We start from the raw sequence: 19,967 nt of genomic DNA on the forward strand, positions 1-19,967 counted from the left end.
TTTTTTTTATTATTTAAAAAAAAATTTTTTTTTAACGTTTATTTATTTTTGGGACAGAGAGAGAGCATGAACGGGGAGGGTCAGAGAGAGGGAGACACAGAATCTGAAACAGGCTCCAGGCTCTGAGCTGTCAGCACAGAGCCCGACGCAGGGCTCAAACTCACAGACCGCGAGATCATGACCTGAGCCAAAGTCGGACGCTCAACCCACTGAGCCACCCAGGCGCCCCTAAGTTTATTTATTTTTGAGAGAGACAGAAAGTGCAAGCAGGGGAGGGGCAGAGACAGAGGAGGACAGAGGGTCCGAAGCAGGCTCTGGGCTGACAGCAGAGAGTCCCATGCAGGGCTCAAACTCACAAACCACGAAATCATGACCTGAGCAGAAGTTGGACGCTTAACTGACTGAGCCACCCAGGTGCTCCTGCAAAGGAGTTCTTAAAGCCACTGAAGAAGTTTCTCTTGGATCTTTTTCACATGAAACATAAAGAGACCAATTTTGAACACCCTAAGCGAAATAAGCATATGCAAATGCTTATTTTGTTTGTTTCTAGGCTGTTTCCTCCGAAGAGCCTCTGCTTATCCAGGTGAGGCTGCTGCTGTAGGTCAAGGGGGTTTGCAGTCTGTCTTCAGAAAGCCTTTATGTGGCACACAGAAGGCTGCTTCTTACCCACCATATTTCTCAGGTTACCCTGAAATGATTTCCGGCCCTTTCAAAATCAACCTAGCCCACCCTCCCAGCAGCGATATTTGCAACTTTTCAGTTTATTCAAAATAACACGCAGCACTATGACCCATCTCAACCTGAAAAAATAATTCATTGCATTTCAAGAAAAGAATTTGAGTCTGCCTCTACTCCCTCCTTTCTAATATAACCTTCACGCATTACAAAGTAAGGCGGGCTTGGTCTCAAAGGTGTAGCATCTGGAGAGATCTCAGTAGTGAAGGAGGCTCGAATCCTAAATCGTAAACTGATTACTCCTTCCAGGGGTACAAAGCAGATTTCTAACAGCCTATGTGGTTTCTATCAGCCTATGTATCCTTTCAGGCAGGGTTGCCACCAGGAAAATGCAACCATTACACCTAAAAATAAAAACACAAAGACGCTGTCTCAATGCAGATACGACTGCTTTAAAATACTTGGAATCGATCAATATTCCAAGAAGGTGAACGGGCAAGAGCCTAGCTCAGCCTGTTCGCATCTCTTTCCTTTTGTTCCCTCCACTCGCTTCACCCTTATGTGCCGGTCCTGTTTTTTCGGTCGCTTGATCCTACTTCCTTCCCTTGTCTGCTCTCTTCTCTCTCTCTTACTGTCACTTACTGGGCGCCAGGGCTGTGCACGCAGTTCTCACACTCACATACACGATGGCAGCGTGGATTGGGATCCAAGCCAGACAGAGGTACCAAGTGCTATAGCAGCATCAAAGAGAAAGCAATGACTTGAGATCAGGAGTGAAAGAAGAGCTTGAGGAAATTCATGGAAGAATCTGGCCAATTACATCAATGGCCCCAGTTCACCCATCGCTGAATCCACACCCTCGGCCACATAACTTTGCCCTCCATGACTCTGGGTTCAATCACGCACCTGGCTTTGTCGATGGAATATTAGGACGCGTGATACGGGCACGAAAAGAAGATGTGATATTGGGCTTGTTCTCTTGTGTTTCCTTCATTGCCCTGAGAAGGACATGCCCGGTGGCCCACTGGTGCCAAGAGAAGGATGAGAGACACATGGAGCAGAGCTGCTCCAGTCAAGGTGACCCTGGCAAACCCAGCCTAGAGCAGAGCCCCCACCTGACCTGCAGATGGCAAGAGAAGCCCCGCCCAATCAGCCAGGACCCAGCTGTCCCAAAGACGCGGGAGTGAAAATAAATGACGCCCGTTTTAAGGCACTGAGTTTTTGGGTGATGTGTTCCATAGCAAACTGATGAAGCTCCCAGAACTATTTCTGATATTTGCCTTTTTCTCCAACACAGCATGTCCCAGTCCCTTCAATGTCCTGAGGATTGACCTACCAAGACATACTTGCTTTCTCTGCTTGCTTTTGGGGACCGATACTCTTGTTCTGAGTATGAATCCACTGAGGATTCTTTGAGGATATGAGTTATGCCCTTCCACTTAACTAAAAGCGCCTAGAAGTAGGAGTCATGGCTCTCCCTTTCAGATCTCATAACCAAATCCACTTTCTCTTTGCAGAGAGTCTCTTGATTGCTTTCTTTGGAGACTTTATAATCATTCCCACACTCACGCTCAAACCACACTGGAACATTGTCAGCTCCTCTCTTGTGGGAAGGGAAAAGGCTGGAAAAATAAGATGAGCGAAACTAATCAAATAACCCTGTTTCTGGCAAGTAGCCAGATACCCCGTCCCCACCCCCTGACTCAATACACACACACAGAGACCTCTTCCTCTCTCCAAGGAGCACAGAACAACTGACATTTGATGAAACCATGACTAAGACCATTACCACCCACATCGTGAAATCTAGTAACCACAGACCTCAGAAGCCACAATGACAAGGCAGGAAGTAAACTAAACATAGGCCAGATTTGGTGCTGGTGGCTTTGCATTCATCATAGCATCTAGTCCTCATAAAAATCCTGTGTGGCACGCATTATTATTCCCATTTTACAGATGAAGAAATTGTAGCTCAGGGAGGTAACTTGCTCAAGGCTTCAAGCCACAAATGGTAGAATCAGTATTTTTTTTTTTAATTTTTTTTATTATTACGTTTCTTTATTTTTTTTGACAGGCAGAGACAGAGCATGAGTGGGAGAGGGGCAGAGAGAGAGGGAAACACAGAATCCAAAGCAGGCTCCAGGCCCAGAGCCTGACGCGGGGCTCGAACCCACAAGCTGTGAGATCATGACCTGAGCCAAAGTCGGATGCTTAACCGACTGAGCCACCCAGGCGCCCCTAGAATCAGTATTTGAGCAGAGATCTGGCTCTGGGCTGAAATGAAGAACAGTAAAAGCCCTCCCTTCACCCCATTCTTTTTTTTAAAGGTTGATTTATTTCTTGAGAGAGAGAGAGAGAGCGCATACCTGCATGCGTGAACAGGAGATGGGGAGAAAGAGGAGAGACAGACAATCCCAGGCAGGCTCCTTGCCATCAGCACAGAGCCCGAGGCCAGGCTCCATCTCACAAACTGTCACAGGCTCAATCTCAGGAATCCTGAGATCATGACCTGAGCCAGGCGCACCTCCCCTCACCCCATTCTAATTCCCAATCTATTTGCCACACATCAGAATCACCCGGCATGTTCAGTAAAATGCGTATTCTACCCTCCAGCCCCAGACTTCCAGGATCAGCCGGGGCGGGGCGGGGGGGGGGGGGCGGGGGGGGAGGGGGGAACAGCTGGAACTTCCTTTTGAATAAGCACCTTAGGTGATTTTGATGCAGGTGGTCTCCAAGGCACAACTGCAGAATCCTTGCCCTAAATCTTGTAAGACTTGAGACTCTGCCAAAAGGGAGACAGCATCCTTGCCTTTAGAAAGGCTGTACTTCGTGGGAAGCGTTCAGAGGTAAGAGGGAGGCTGTAGAAATACACAACTCTGGAAAAGACAGCAGGCCTACCTGGAGGGCAGAGGATTCTGTGATTCTGACCAACTCTCCTTCGAGGTAAGTTTGAGGTATCCTATCTCTCCTTCCTCTCTTGATTTTATACAATTTACTAGGAATCAGTGTCTTTTATTTAACATTTATTTTTGAGAGAGAGAGAGAGAGAGAGAGAGCATGTGTGGGGTAAGGGGCAGGGGGGGGGGGGACAGAAAATCCAAAGCAGACTATGTGCTGAGAGCAAGACAGCCTGATGCAGGGCTTGAACTCATGAACCATGAGATCATTACCTGAGTCGAAGTCGGATGCTTAACTGACTGAGCCAACCAGGGGCCCCTAGGAACTGGTGTCTTAGTTCAGTCCATAACACCAACACAGGGCAGGCACCCCTCATATCTTCCCAGCAGCCTTTCTCGGTGGGCATCATTGTAGTCTGTGCATAGGTAAGGCTGCCAAGCATACTAAGATCCTGACTTCTGAGCTCTGAGTTCCTGGGTTTAAGTCCCGACATGATTATTCACTAGCTGGTTGACCCTGGGCAAATTGCTTACCTATAAATGAGAATAATAATCTCTCTCTGAGGTTGTTATGAGAATTATCTAAGAAAATACACATTAAGTGCTGAGAATAGGGGCACCTGGCTGGCTCAGTCAGTGGAGCATACGACCCTTCTTGGTCTTGGGGTCGTGAGCTCGAGTCTTGCATGAGGGGTAGAGTTTACCTTAATTTAAATTAAAAAATAAATAAAAAGTAATGTGCTTAGGGGTGCCTGGGTGGTTCAGTAGGTTAAGCGGCTGACTTCGGCTCAGGTCATGATCTCGCAGTCCGTGAGTTTGAGCCCTGCGTCGGGCTCTGTGCTGACAGCTCAGAGCCTGGAGCCTGTTTCAGATTCTGTGTCTCCCTCTCTCTGACCCTCCCCCGTTCATGCTCTGTCTCTCTCTGTCTCAAAAATAAATAAACGTTAAAAAAAAATTAAAAAAAAAAAGTAATGTGCTTAGGATAAGGACCTAGCACCTAATATGTCTCAATATATGTTGGTCACTCTCACTACTACAGTTAGGGGACAAGAAGTCACTGGGGATAAATGACAGGACTGGGATTTGAACACAAAGCCTGTGCTCTGAACTAGGGAGCTCAGGACTCTTCACTGGGGACTAGTGGGTGCCCCCTGCCTTCCTCTTCTCTTCCTGAGCCAACGTTTCCCTCAGCTTTAACTGACCATAATATGAAAGTTAAGTGTATGTATGTTGTATTCACCAAATAATGTTTTGTTTGTTCTGTTCCTCATTAATAAACTGTGTGAATGTAATACTTTCTAGTTCTCCCTCCTAAAAAAAAAAAACAAAACTCTCTAAAGTGACTAGTACGGGGTACTAGACATCACCCTCAGCCCCTAAGCCCCAAGTCTGTGGCTAGGCTTACCGACAGCCGCAGAACTATTCCTTCCCTCTCCTCTGCTGCCACCGTGTGGTCATATCAGGTTATAACCGGTATTTCCTCTTGCTTTGGGTGGGATGAGGTTTTGGTGTTTTTGTTTATGTATTTTATTTATTATTTTTTAATGCTTATTTATTTTAGAGAGAGCGCGTGAGCTGGGGAGGGACAGAGAGAGGGGACAGAGGATCCGAAGCAGGCTCCAAGCTGCCAGCAGAGAGGCCTATGCCGCCCGAACTCACAAACTGTGACATCATGACCTGAGCCAAAGTTGAATGCTTAACCAACAGGCCACCCAGGTGCCCCAGGGCTGAGGGTTTTTAACTTGAACTCGTAATCTGGTTCTCAGGGAGCATAGGTAGTACACCTCTGATCAAAGTTATGTAACATTTCTTGGGCCGCATGGGTGGTTCAGTCGGTTGAGTGTCTGACTCTTGATTTCATGAGCTCAGGTTCGTGGGATTGAGCCCCCTGTCGGGCTCTGCACTGAGCATGGAGCCTGCTTAGGATCTCTCTCCGTCTCTCTCTGCCCCTCCCCTGCTCTCTCTCTCTCTCTCTCTCTTCTCTCAAAATGAATTAATTAAAAAAAAAAGATATGTTGGGGCGCCTGGGTGGCTCAGTCGGTTAAGCGTCCGACTTCGGCTCAGGTCACGATCTCGCGGTCCGTGAGTTCGAGCCCCGCATCGGGCTCTGGGCTGATGGCTCAGAGCCTGGAGCCTGCTTCCGATTCTGTGTCTCCCTCTCTCTCTGCCCCTCCCCCATTCATGCTCTGTCTCTCTCTGTCTCAAAAATAAATAAACTTAAAAAAAAAAGATATGTAACATTTCTGGAAAAGCAATGTAACAGATAGCCTTCTGCCCTAATGTGAATTCCAACCTACTTCAGCCTTCGGGAATTTCCCCATTTAAGCAGCAAACATGCACTTCCATCAATTCAGATCAGAAACCAGAAATAATAGGATACAGTCCCTGTCCCCAAATAATACATCATAGTATTTATGTAAACAAATACAATTCAACTGGGGCAAATACACATGCTGAAGATGGGGTTACCCAACAGGAAATGGAGACAAGATCATTCAAGTCACCAGGACTTCCATGTGTCACATTTAGGGCAAACCTCAAATTTTTTTTCTTAAACTGAATACAAAATGATAGCATGAGAACAACAGTAGATAATGTACTGAGACGTTTCTATGTGTTGAGCAAAGTGCTAAGTACTTTGCTGGTATTAATTTGTGGGCCTGTCATGCAAACTCCTGTTACCCCAGTATATACGTGAGGAAACAAAGGTACCGCCAGTTTTTGCTGGAGTCAGGCTCTGAGCCCTCAAAACTTTTCCTAACCAATGTTGCCATAACTCATGGGAGCTCGTGCAGTGGTGTTACTGTTTCTTCCTGAAGAGACACTAAAGACTTATCAAGGATCCAGAGAGGATGGGAGATTTAAGCTGAGTTTTGAAGGATAAATAATGATTTCCCATGCTTCCAAGGGGGCTCCAATGTCTTCAGTAAGGCTTTTCTTTGATAAGTGGAATCGGGGCCTTGTGCAGGATGGACAGTAGATAAACAGATGACATTTATAGGATGTTTACTCTGTGCACACTATGTGTAGAACTTCAACCCGTTGGATGAACCCTGGCAGCAGCCTTCTGAGATAGTTACTGTAACTATCCTCCTTTGGGGACCAAAGCTCAGAGGGACTCAGAAATCCACCCAAGGTCATTCACACGAGCAAACATCAATTCTTGAGGTGGAAGGAAGGAAGATGGGAGCGAGACTTCTTTGATGATCTTTTTATATAGTGTTGGCTTTCAAACTAGGTTAATGTTTTATGTGTTCAAAACAGTTCAATCAAAAAGGATGAAAAAAGCAAATCCAAAAATGGAATCGTGCAGAAACAAATGAATCTACTTTTTTTTTTCCGTTTTCCATCTATTTTGAGATCCCCATAAAGCTATTTAACAATTAATTTATTTTTAGTACTATGTAATATGCAACTTGTGGTGTCTTTGAATTTGAAGTCAAGTTATTCACACAAATAAATCTATTTCTATACCAAGTTGACAACATAACCACACAGAAAAAAAATAATTCAGATGACTTTTTTAACTCAATACTCTACATCCTTAGAAGGATGTGCTCTAAGAATGAAGAAAAAAAAAGGAGGAGGAGGAAGAGGAGAAGAAGGAGGAGAAGAAAGAGGAAAAGAAGGAGGAGGAGGACAGGAAGGAGAGGAAGGAGGAGGGGGAGGAGGAGGAGGCAGAGGAGGAGGAGGAGAAGAGGAAGAAACAGAAGAAGGAGAGGAAGAAGAGGAGGAGGAAGAGGAAGAAGAAAAGGGACGGCAAAGAAATCTTGAAATTTTCATTTAGGGTTGCTTTTGTTAGTGGCATAGGCATAATTATGAAGCTATTTAGTGTGTATTATGTGATGATAAAAATGAATAAATACATGGATGCTGGGAATTGTGTTTCCACTGAAGTATCCATATGAACTCATACATTTTAGAAATCCCTATTTTTCCTCTGTCCACTGAAAGGACCTAGAAGCAGTGACATCCCACTAGCAATGAGCACATAGCACCTGGATTTTAGTTCTAAATGTCATTCTCCATAAAAGGAACCAGAGCTTCTTGGAAAGTGGCTAATTCTAAGTCCTTAGCAGAGAAGTTCCATGTGATTCTGGAACAGCTTAGACCAGAAAGAAGGTAAGTACTCGAAAACTAATGGCTTATCTCAAAAGGAGACAGGAATTGGCTTGCAAAGGCAACCAAAGCCCCAGAAAGAATTATGATAATAGACACTGAATTTTTAAAAATCTGTAAGTTCACAGCATTCCTGGGGCGGGGGGGGGGGGGCGGACAGGGAGGTAGAGTTCTGTTTTGTGCAAGATCAGGTAATAAATGCAAAAGAAAAGACAGAATTAGAAATCACCTTTTGACAAAACCCAGTGTAATAACTTGGCTCAGGCAAGGATCATCAACAGATGCTAAAGCCCTCAGGTAGATGGTTGTTGGGAAAAAGACACTCGCACAGTCTCAAAGTATCATACCCTTACTACTCACAAGAAGGCAAATAACCTTACAATATGGAGATCTGGCATTCACCACCTTGACCAAGTGATTAAACCTAGGGTCACTGAGCTGACATCACGGATTCCCTGACTTGATTCAGTTAAGACCATGTAACATCACTTCTGGTCACATTATCACCCAAAAAGAGGAAATAATTAGAGAAATCAGAGTGTGGGACATTCTGTAAGACGACTGGCCTGCACTCTTTAAAGAGGCACTGAAGGGGTGCCTGGGTGGCTCAGTCGGTTAAGCATCCAACCTCAGCTCAGGTCATGATCTCACCATTCGTTGGGTTTGAGCCCCGTGTCTGGTTCTGTGCTGACAGCTCAGAGCCTGGAGCCTGTTTCAGATTCTGTGTCTCCCTCTCTCTGCCCCTCCCCTGCTCTCATTCCATCTCTCTCTCTATCGCTCTCAAATATTAAACATTAAAAAATATAAATAAATAAATAAATTCTCTCCCTTTACTTCCTCCAACTATTTTCTTTTTAAATTTTTTTAAACTTACTTCCTCCATTTTTTCTTTTTTAAATTGACCGATTTTATTGTCCCTCGATCATTTGCTTTCTCCACCCAGACTAACATGACATCGTGGAAACGGTGAAAATTTCGGAAGTACATAGACCTGATTTTAAATCCTGCCCTGCCCACAAGCCCTGTGTAGTCCCTTAACCCTGCTAAGTCTTGGTTTCTTCATGTCTGAAAGTTACTATTTATTTCCTACCTTGAAAGGCTGCCGGTATTCAGTGGGCCCATATGTTCATTATTGAACGTTTATTGATCATTACCAAGTGTCAGACACAGTAGTGGGCACTGGGGATGATAGAAACACATATTTGAAGGCTGTGTTCTAAATATTTTATATGGATTGATTCATGTTACTTATTCTCATTTCACAAATGAAGAAACTGAGGTGCAGAGGGGTTCAGCATCTTGGCCACAAAGCTAGTAAACGTTAGCCTATCATCCCTGGAGTGAACAGTAATTATGCCACGCACAGGGAGGAAAACAAAGTCTGTGCCTTCACGGGACTCTTGTTCTGGAGGAAAAATGAAATCTGGAATACCACGGGGACATAGTTTAGGATAGACAAGTAGCAGTTTCTCTTCCCTTTCCTCAATTCCATGACTAAAAAGGAGAATCATATAAAGAGGAAGAGATCTGAGCGTCCGCTTTCAACTCCTTCTCTCCCTTACCCAAATAAGTAAGCCGTTTGGTGAAAGCTGCTGTCACTCACCTTGATCCATACATCAGTGACTCCCACGCTTGAACAAGCCTCAGAATCACCTGGAGGGCAGGAAAAGTCTGCATCTCACACAGGTTTCCCAGTGAAGCTGATGCCCAGCTCTGGGACCACATGCCGGGAACCACTTCACAGAACAGGTGAGGTAAGTATTGACACTGCAGAGGTGAGGAAACAGGGCTGCAAGAAGGCTGGGTACCTCACCAGGAGCTGACAGGATTTGAACCCAAATCTTTCTGGACTCCCAAGCCCATGCTGCTTACACTACACCTGAGTAAGAGATTAATACTCAAGGATTTTCCCATTCCATGTCTGTTCATTTCATTTTGGAATCTCTGTTCTTGAAAGGCAAAGTTAAGGTTCTGTGAGTGCATATTTTCATTTCTGATTGGAACGAGAGATAGTTTCTAAAAACTATTTTAAAAATGCTCCTGTCCCTTCAGCCAAGAATTCCTCTTCCAGAAATCTATACTAAGAGAACTATCCAAAATATGGCTCAAAATGCAAAAATGCTAAGTATTTTAGTGAAAAACTGGGAATCTAAATACCCAATATTAAGGAACTGGCTAAATAAATCATGGCATATACAAATGATGGAATATTATGAAGGCATTAAAAAGTATTTATTTAGAATTTTTATTAACATGTCAAATTATTTACGGCATCATATTAATAAAATAGAACACAGAACTAAATCCAATAAGCTCTCAATGTTACTAAAAATAGTGAAAAAGGACTGAAGGAAATAAACAAGAACATTGACAACAGTTATCTCTGCTTCTTCTACACTGTCTACAATGAGTTTTTTAAATCAGAAAAACCATGCACTTTCTTCTTACTGATTAACTACAACAGATATTTGTGAGACCCTTCTAGTTAGTCAATTCCTGAATAACCAGGAAAAGCAAAACTGAATTCTAAAGCTAATCTTTTCATTCCAGATTACATTTTCCCTGACCTTAGAATGTACACCATTTTAAGCAAAAAAAAAAAAAAAAAGAGGAGGAAAACATTCAAATGACAATCATTATTATAAATACAAATACAAATACAAATACAAATACAAATAGAAAAAAAAAAAAAGCCTAGAAAGATTCCTGTGAAAATGATAATGGGAATCATTTTTGGTTGGCGGAATTATAGGACTCGTAAAGGCTCTTTTTAGCTTAACAATTTTTATCACATTTTCTACAATGGACACCTACTACTTCTGTAGTAAAAAGTCTTTGCTGTTTTTCAAGAGACAACCATGAAGCAAATCACAGCACATCTACACAATGGAATATTAAGAGCCATTTTTAAAATGTGGTAGACTAGTAATAACATGAAAAAATTTTTGATACATATTAGCTGACCATACTATAAAACAGTATGTTCAGAATGATCCCATTGTTTTGTTTAAAAACAAACAAGCAAAATGTCTATGTATACAAAGAAAATACGTTGGAAGGAAATATGCCAAAATATTAATAGTGTTTTACCCTAGATGGTTGGATGGGACATTATTCTAACTTTCTTATTTTCACTTTGTATTGCGGCAAATTTTCCTCTGTTGAATATTACTTTTCAAATATGCAAAAAAAAAAAATTTTTTTTAAAAGCTACATTAAACAAAAAAGTCACATTGTTAAATAAGAGAGAGAGAGACAGAGACAAAGAAATTAGCAAGAGGATCTTATCCAAAGATCCTCCAATTTCAAAAGGCTTCCCAGCTCCAACCCAGCTCTGATGTTTTTAAATCAAGCTGGCCTTCCAGCATCAGGAGCACAGTCAGCCTCAATCCTTCCTCCTATTTAAGACTTAGTAACGTTTCAGCAGGACACTGGCTCCCACAGCAAAGGTCACCCCTCTTGATGGGGCAAACATCATTGTCTGGAACCTTTAAACAAGACCCCGGTAGAGAACATCTGATTACAAGTAAATACAATTTATAATCACTGATGAAGGGGACACACTATTTATGTTGCAAATAACACACTAACTATAGAATTATATTCCCAGGCCTGGCAGAGACCTCTGAGATCATCTGAAGACAATTTCCAGGACACTGTCTTTAGGATGTTATGTAAATATTGACTAGAAACAATAACAGAGATGTCATGCTAGAGAATCTTAAGTAAACAGTTCAAAAGCCTGGTTTCCTGTTTATACAGTTTGAAGTCACTTTGTACTGCTAGCCACAAGGTGATTTAGCATTCCAGTTTAATCTAAGAATTTCTTGACTTTACATATAATAAAAGGGACTACAAAGAACAGCTGGAAAGCCACACAACACAGGAAGGAACAAAAACAAATCCACAGACATGTGTCTTCCAGCCCAAACAAGGAGAAATCTATGCAGCTAGACTATCAGTTCAATCTATTTCCAAATCACTGTCCTCGCTGTGACAGGTGGCAGAGTTACACACAGACGTGAGCACCAAGACTTCTTTTTCTGGGAGCAATCCAAATTCCTGTAGAAAAGCTTCGAGATCCACAGCAAAGAAATCTTCCCCCAGCTGGTCAGTGACACGAACAAAATTGCCAATCAACTCACCCCCCTTGTAGATCAGCAGGGCCGGAAGGGCATTCCTGGTGAAGCGACTGCTGGCCCCAATAACTGAGCTCTTCACCCGGCAGAATTTGACAGCTGGGTACTCAGCAGCAAGGCAAATCATGCAGCCGTTCATGGCTTCGGTCCCCGGAATGCCGTCCTCATAAATATGGACCATGATGAGGGTGCTTTTCTGTTCTTTATCGATCATCTCTAAAAACCCTTCTCCACTGGGGATCTCAAACACCTGCTTGAACTGGGGCCCCTTGTGAAGCTGCTGCCGCATCTCTTCCATCCTCTGCTTCCGGTACTGCTGTAGAAACTCCTCGTCATCTCGGTCCTCATTCATCATGGCAAACTCCTTCAGAGTCATCTGCAGGACGACCAGCAGGTGAGCAGAACAAACACAAACTGAACTCTGTGACAATAGTTAACATGTACCGGGACACGTGGGTGGTTCAGGTGGTTGAGCAACTGACCTCGACTCAGGTCGCGGTCTCATGGTTTGTGAGTTCGAGCCCCCCATCGGCCTCTGTGGGGACAGTGCGGAGCCTGCTTGGGATTCTCTCTCCCTCCCTCTCTCTCCCTCCTTGACTTGCACACGTGCTCTCTTTCTCCCTCTCAAAATAAATAAATAAACTTCAAAAAAAAAATAGCTAACATGTACCACATGCTTATGTTACGTGAGCTCAGTACCATGCCAAGTGCTCTGTACGCATTAAAGCTCACGGAATTCTTACGATAACCCCACTGGGAGGGGATTTCAATTGCCCCCATCTTACAATTGAGGTTCAAAGACTTGAGATTATCTGTACCAGTTCACGTAGGTACAAGCCCAGAATTCAAACTGGATTTTTAAAAAATCTAGTCTTTTGGGGCTCCTGGGTGGCTCAGCTGGTTAAGTGTCTGACTTTTGGTTTTGGCTCAGGTCACGATCTCACAGTTCATGGGTTGGAGCTCCACATGGGGCTCTGTGCTGACAGCATGGAGCCTGCTTAGGATTGATATATTCTCTCTCTCTCTCTCTCTCTCTCTCTCTCTCTCAAAAACAAATAAATAAATTAATACATACATATATATATATATATATATATATAGTCTTTCAGCTACTGTATTATAATGTCTCTCCCTCCAAACAGACATCAATTAATATCACTTCATGAACTTGTTTCTTTTGGTCAGTCTCAACAATAGATTATTTTATCTACTGTTTCATTTTTGTTGAAAAGACAACAGGATACTAAGGAATTTTAAAAATTTAAGAACACTCGTAATTCTTGCTCCACACCCTCCCCACACACACATATACATACAAAAAACACACAGTCACATTCTCTAATACCATATTTTGCTTTTTATTACCAGGCATATGCTGACATCATTTTTGCTTTTATAACAGCAGTTGTGGATGTACCAATTAAGCTATAACCTGCTCTTGCCACCTGGCATTATTACATCACAAATATTTCCCCCTGCTTCTCAATTATTTTTTATAGAATGACGTGTACTGTGCCATATTTTGCTTGACTTCCCCTTTTCTGGCACTGAGCTGGTTTCCAGCTCTGCTCTGCGGTACACAACCCAGGAGGACAGGGACAGAGCTGCTCTCAACCGCCCCATGCGGTCATGTGTTGCTTTATCTGCTCTAATCTCAGCATAAGGAAGCACTGTGAGCAGCGGGCACACAGCCCTGCCGCCAGCTCGAGACACAAAAGTTGTCTTCCTTCTCTGGGCCTGGTGCGGCAAGACATCCCCACACCCGGAACAAAGCCTACCTCTGCCCAGTCCGGCACCAATCAGATGGTGGAGGCCGGGGACCACAGTAGAGCAGGATGGACATTTCTGCGTCACGGCCAGCACAGCACCGTCCTTCTTCCCAGCCCTCTGCTCCCAGCTTTCCCATCTACCTCGGCCCACCAGAGTGCCTCTGAGCCATTATGGTCAGAAAGTCTAATGCCCTGAAATCCTCCTCCTGCTCCAGGCAAATGACTCCTCATTTAATCCTCTTATCTGCTCCCTGATCCTGGCTGGCATTCCCAGCCAAGAACTGCTTTGGGCTACAGCCAAATGATCTCAGGCACTCCTTGACATTCACCCACGTTCAGAGGCCAGGTGGAAGGGGAAATAAAAGGTCCTTTTGATACAGGGCAAGTAACAGAGGGTCAGGGGCCTATTTCCAAGTATCTTCCAGAGTGTCCATTTGCTTCTACTGTGTTGCCTTGTTAAGAGTAAATTCTCATGAATAGGCTTCAGGTGAAACAGAGCAGCACCATGGAAAGAGCAAAAAAAACCTGGGTGAGAATCCCAGTGCTTATGAGCATTTACTAGTTAGATGCCCTGAGCCAAGTCCCCTCTCCTCTCAAAGCATCGGTTTCATCATCTGTAAAACAGGGATAAAACCACCAACTTCAGAGGGTTATTTCTGGCCCAAGGTAAGACTTCCATAAAGCACTCTGAATGGGCCAGGCACTTCGGGGGCCTTTGTACCCAGAGAGCACTGTGAGGTAGAGGGACTGACCTCACCGGACCCCTGACAAACCAGATTCAGAACAGAAGACACACCCCCACCGTCTCCAGTAGCAGAGCTGAGGTTCAAACCCCAGTGTGTCCGAGTTAGGACGTGACTCTACTTCCCCTGACACTACACAGCTCTGTGGAGGCCAAATCAAACACCTGCACCTCTTGGATCACTGACCCCAGTTGCAACAGCCAGGAGCGTTTCTCAGAGAGGCCCGGGGGGGGGGGCTGCTAATTACCTTCCCACTGATCTTCTCCTGGAGCTCCTTCTGTTGGCGTTGCTCCTCCTCTTCATCCAGATGGGACCTGCAGGTCATTGACAGCTTCTTGATCAGCCGTTCCATTTCCCGGCACTGCTCCTCCCTTTGCTCAGTCTCCAACTGTTTGAAGCGGCGCCAGTCATTTATCACCCCTTTTGGACCTGGGTCGATGGTGAACATGGAGGTGACCAAGAAGAGCAGGCAGAGAATTACGGACCAGCTCACATCTGTCTAACGTTTGCTCCACCGACTGCACGGTAACGCTCACGCTGGGCAGCAGGGTCCACGTAGTGACGTCCACTGCAGCGTGGCTTGCGATAATTAAGGGGCCGAGCTAAAGGTCCGACATTAGGAGGCGCACTAAATAAGTAATGACTTATCTACTCAAAGGAAAATGAGGCAACTCGTAGAAAGAATGAGGTAGCTATAGGTTTTCTTGCCATAAAAGATGTTCAAATACATTAGGTCAAAAAAAATAAAAAATAAAGAGCAAAATGCAGAACAATATCATGGTATGATCATCCAATTTTTAGAAAAGGAATTGCCTGTGTACGTACAAGTATTTACAGGTATTCATATATGTGCACATACATTTGTATGTTCATAGAAAAAGGACTAGAGAAGAATAAGTCAACCGTTAACAGAAGCTGTCTCTAGCTAGTAAGCTCCAAGAGGACTTGTGAGACAGAACTTCTATTTTTTTCTTTCTACCTTAATACATTCTGTATCACCTGGATTTTTATAACAAGATTGTGGCAGGTTGTTCTGTTATTCAAGTTACCCCCAAGCCTCCCTGCCCCTTGCCATGTAACTTGTAGGACCTCTTATGGGATGAGTACACGCATCCCCAGCCCACTGATGTTGGGTTTGGCCACGTGATGTGCTTTGGCCAATGGATTCTGAGCAAAAGATGTATGAGCCATTACGTTTCCAACAGCCCTCTCTTGCTCGCTATACCTGGTCATGAAAAGGCATGTCCCGGTCAGGGGCTGCTCTTTCAACCCTTCCCTAGAATGACAGGACATATGAAGCAAAAGCAGGGCTGCTGACCCACACGAGCAGCAAGTAACCCATTTGAGAAATACACCTTCACTCTCACGAGCCACTGAGATTTGGAGGCTATTTGTTACTGCAGAAAAAAATATAAAAATCTATGTGAGAAAAACTTTAAAATGCTACCAAGAAACACTAAGAAAGACCTGGTTAAATGGAAAAGCAATACCATATTCCTGACTAGGAAGACCCAACATCACAAGGGTGCCAACAACCCCTAAGTTAATTTATATATTTAATGTATTCCCATGTGTGCACGTTCCTAAATTTGCTTTGGAAAAATAAGAAAGCAAAAGTTGAGGGGTGCCTGGCTGGTTCAGTCAGTACAGCACACAGTACCCAGTCTTAGGAACTCTATCCCATGTTGAGGGTAGAGCCTACTTAAAAAAAAAAATTGGGGGAAAATGATGGCACAGAAGAGTACTGAAGGTCAACCGGCCCGACCATGTACTAAACATGTAACACAGTAATTAAAAACAGTGTGATGTAGCACAGTAAAAAACAAATCAATGAAAGAAACTACAAAGTATAGCTAAAGATAAAAATATAAACAGAAATTCAATACATGATAAGACTGACATTTCAAAGCAATGGAGAAAAGACAGCTAATTCAATAAATGGTGTTGAAATAGTGGGTAAAATATGAAAAATACTAACGTGAAGCCCTGCCACATACCTTGCACCAAAATGAATTCCAGATTAATCAATATTTAAGTGTAAAAAAAATCATAAAAGTATTTTAAAAAGGCATGGGAGAACTTTTTATAATCCTGGAGTGAAAAAAGACCTTTTCGGTAAGAAACTAAATTAAGAAACTATAAAATAACGCCTTCAGGTACATAAAAATAAAAATTTTCTGCCCAGAAAAGAACACAAAGTCAAAAGACAAACCACAAATTTGTAGAAATATTTACAGCTCATACCACAGATTAGTTTCCTTAAAACAAAGCTCCCTAAAAAGAAAAAGACCAACCACCAAATTTTAAGAATGAGCAAAGGACAGGAAACTCGCTCTTAAAGTTATAAAAGATGGGGCGCCTGGGTGGCTCAGTAGGTTAAGCCTCCGACTTCAGCTCAGGTCATGATCTCACAGTTCGTAAGTTCAAGCCCTGCGTCAGGCTCTGTGCTGACAGCTCAGAGTCTGGAGCCTGCTTTGGATTCTGTGTGTGTGTGTCTCTCTCTGCCCCGCCCTCTCTCATAAATGAATTAACATTAAAAAAAAATTGTTTTAAGTTATAAAAGAGGTTCAGTGTCCCTCTTGAAAAGGTAGGAAATAAAACTACAGTGAGTTACCATTTGTCATCCATTGAGGATGGTGAAGATCACAAATTCTGGTAACACAGTAGGAGGGCAAGTGTCTGGGGAAAAAACACATTGCTGGTTATAGATAAACCAGTGCCACTTCCACTGACAGCAGTTTGGAAATATTAAAATGTAAAAGTATAAATATGCCATTTCTAGGAATTTATACTAGAATTGGTATATATTGGTATACATTTATACCAATATATGCATACCTATGACTTAAGTGACATCAAACAACTATTAATTTGAGAAGCCGGATTCAAAAGCAGGTCTGTGTTTACTGTGTGTGATCGGTCTGTGCATGCTGTGCACACAAGTCCGCACTGTGCACTGAGATGGCCAGAGCACACACAGGGAAATGCCGACAAAAGGTTATCTCTGGAAGTGGGACTGGAATTAGAGAGCAATGATCAGGAGACTTCTGACTGATACATATTTAATGGACATTTTTTTAAACCTGTTCCCTGGGCTCAGGGATTTCCAGTACCTGTGTTGACTGAGATGCCTTCCCCTGCCAACTCTGCATCTGCAGGCATCGAACTGCCGGCCAGGGCGCCACTGCCTCTGTCCTTGTCCTCGTGGTCGCTGTCCTCATCCTCACTGCTGCTGTAATAGTACTGGAGCTTCTCCCCCAGCAGCTTATCATCCAGGGTTGTCATGGCTCCTGAGAGAGGCAATGTATCAGGCTCTTTGCTGACGTGACCCAGACAGACATGAATCGGATGACTAGGGGCTCACTTATGCTGAGATCCTGCTATTTACAGGACCCTAACATTGACTTTTTTCATAAGCAGGACCTCAACAAATCCATACCATAATTGTGCTCTTTTTGTAGAAGGTAAAACTAAAGCCCAGATAAGGGAAGCTTCTTTGCCAAACTTCACAGCAAACGGTGGAGCTGGGATCAAACCCTAGGATGCTTGACTCCAAGAGACTGAAGGTGTGAGTCACTGTCTTCTGTAAACCATATCCTGTACTAATGTGTTAGCTAGGAGAAATCTGCTTACTGATCGGAGGTTTTATCTACACATACTTTTAGGGTATTCTACCAACTAAGACTGCTGGGTCATTGAAAGTTGGGTAAGAATCCTCAGGAAAAACTCCAAACAGCAGCATCAAGAGCATGATGCTGAGTCACTGTCTAAGCCAATCACTGATCTGTCTCTTGCCCTCAACATCCCCAGTGGATGGATGGGCTCTGAAAGCCCTACCAACTCTGGTTAAAAGAAGAGCCCGTGATAAGATTTTACTAATTCCCAAGAGTTTAAAGGACAATGGTTAGAACCAAGAGCCTGCATCAGAAGAAGCCAGGGGCATTTGGAGAGAGAGGTGCAGCTTAGCCCCTCACAGGCCAGCTTGCCTTTCCAGCAGGGAGGGTGACAACTCTAGTCCTCTAAGTATCGAAATACTAGGATTCCTTCATTAAAGACTTATCACCCGGACTGTTAAACTCCGTTACAAAGTGGCTCTCCCACCCGGCAGGGGGCCTTGAAAGCAGGGACCTCCAAGGCCTAGGACAAGGCCTCCGCACAATTCACTAAGCACTTAAGGACACAGCTTGGATCGGACGGGAATGAGAGACCGCAGTAGAAGGACAGAGAAGGTGCACAGGAGGCAGGGTTTACTGAGAGAAACGTGCAGGTACGGGGAGGGGTGGGGGTTTCGGGGAAACAGAACCAAACTTAAAGAGGCATGGCGACTCAGGCAGTGCAAGACCAGCAGACAGACCAGGTAGCGGTGTGCTAGGTGAGGGCGGGGCCTCTGAGGAGGATGGGGCCAGGGCGGGCCAGTGGAGAGGTTCCCGGAGGAGGCGGGGCCAGAGAAGGGCGCGAGGAAGGCGGGGCCTGGGCGGAGTGGGGCTGGGCTGGAAAAAGCGGAAGGGCTCTCGGAGGAGGCGGGCTCGTGGAGGGGCGGGGGGGGGGGGGGGGGCCAGAGGAGGGGCGGGGGGGGGGCGCGCGGAACCTTTGGGGGAGCCTGGTGGAGGTGGGGCCAGAGGAGGAGGCAGGCAGAGAAGTTGCAGAGGCCTGGGGGTCGAGGGGGATCACAGACATCACCGAGCACCGGCATTCCATCACCTCCCATACGTATTCCATGCCCGCCGCTTCTTCCCGACTGACCTCAGTGCAGTTACCCGGCCTAGGTCAGTCTGGACGCCTTCGGGCTGGCAGCTTCAGGGACTTCGAAGGAAGGGAGCGCTCGGGTGAACGAAGAGAAGTGGGTCGGCGCCTTGAGCACTAAGAGAAAAGCCGCCGGAGTCCCGACTGCGCGGACCAATGAGGCGGCCTTCCTGCGGTCGGGCAGACACGCTGCCCAATTAGGAAAAGCCTCCTCTGGTGGTTGAAGGAAAGGCTACGGGTCCTCCTTTGGGACAAAACACCTCGACGACGATAATACATTTCAATTTGCTTTGTTTTACTTTAAATGAAAAGCTACACTGCATATACCCAATTCTGAGTAGTAAGAAAAGTTTGTTTAGTTATCTTTGAAGTTTCTGAAATCATTTCACATGTGTTTTTCATTGGTTCTTAATAACATCGCGACTCTTATGACAGACTCAGACGTTAATTTGCCCCAAAATAAAAAAAAGCCCGGTCCTTGACAAAGCTATGTGAATTCCTGAACCGGATTCTAGAACAGAAAAAAGGACACGAACGGGACAACTAACGGAATGAGGTCTATTAACGATAGTAGTGTATCAACAGTTTTAATAACTGTACTATGGTTAAGATGTTAATCTTTGAGGATTCTTGGTGAAGAATATAGGGGAACTCTATGCTACCTTTGCAACTTTTTTTAAAACCTAAAATGATTTCAATTTCTGAGTCCTTATTAAGGTGTCCAGTACACAACCATAAAGTTGGAAGCTTTGTGCAAATTGAATCCTTTAAAACATCCTAAAACAATACACTCTAAAATAGGGCTCTTAATTTGACAGAGAGATTCTCAACTTGCGGTTCTACAACCACCTGAAATTGTCTGCAAATTTATTATAACGGGCC

The 19,967-nt window shown here is 44.3% G+C and overlaps 1 protein-coding gene across 1 annotated transcript; it reads right to left on the reverse strand.

The window, feature by feature from the left end:
* Positions 1–9,896: 9,896 nt before the first annotated feature.
* PDCL (phosducin like) lies at positions 9,897–19,556 on the reverse strand. Its single transcript, XM_049628464.1, has 4 exons — positions 19,086–19,556; positions 17,456–17,632; positions 14,590–14,771; positions 9,897–12,206 (listed from the first exon to the last, which is right to left on the reverse strand). The coding sequence occupies exons 2-4, from the start codon at positions 17,625–17,627 to the stop codon at positions 11,655–11,657; spliced, it is 906 nt and encodes a 301-aa protein (XP_049484421.1). The 5' UTR covers positions 17,628–17,632; positions 19,086–19,556; the 3' UTR covers positions 9,897–11,654.
* Between the last annotated feature and the right edge of the window lie 411 nt (positions 19,557–19,967).

This window comes from Panthera uncia, chromosome D4, assembly GCF_023721935.1.
Source record: "Panthera uncia isolate 11264 chromosome D4, Puncia_PCG_1.0, whole genome shotgun sequence".
NCBI lineage: Eukaryota > Metazoa > Chordata > Mammalia > Carnivora > Felidae > Panthera > Panthera uncia.

Excerpts from the sequence above, each read along its gene's own strand:
- PDCL (XM_049628464.1), bottom strand. The coding sequence starts at position 17,627 with ATGACAACCCTGGATGATAAGCTGCTGGGGGAGAAGCTCCAGTACTAT. Across the intron at positions 14,772-17,455 it reads AGGCATCTCAGTCAACACAG|GTCCAAAAGGGGTGATAAAT; the intron begins GTACTGGAAATC and ends CCATCGACCCAG. Across the intron at positions 12,207-14,589 it reads AGGAGAAGATCAGTGGGAAG|ATGACTCTGAAGGAGTTTGC; the intron begins GTAATTAGCAGC and ends GTCGTCCTGCAG.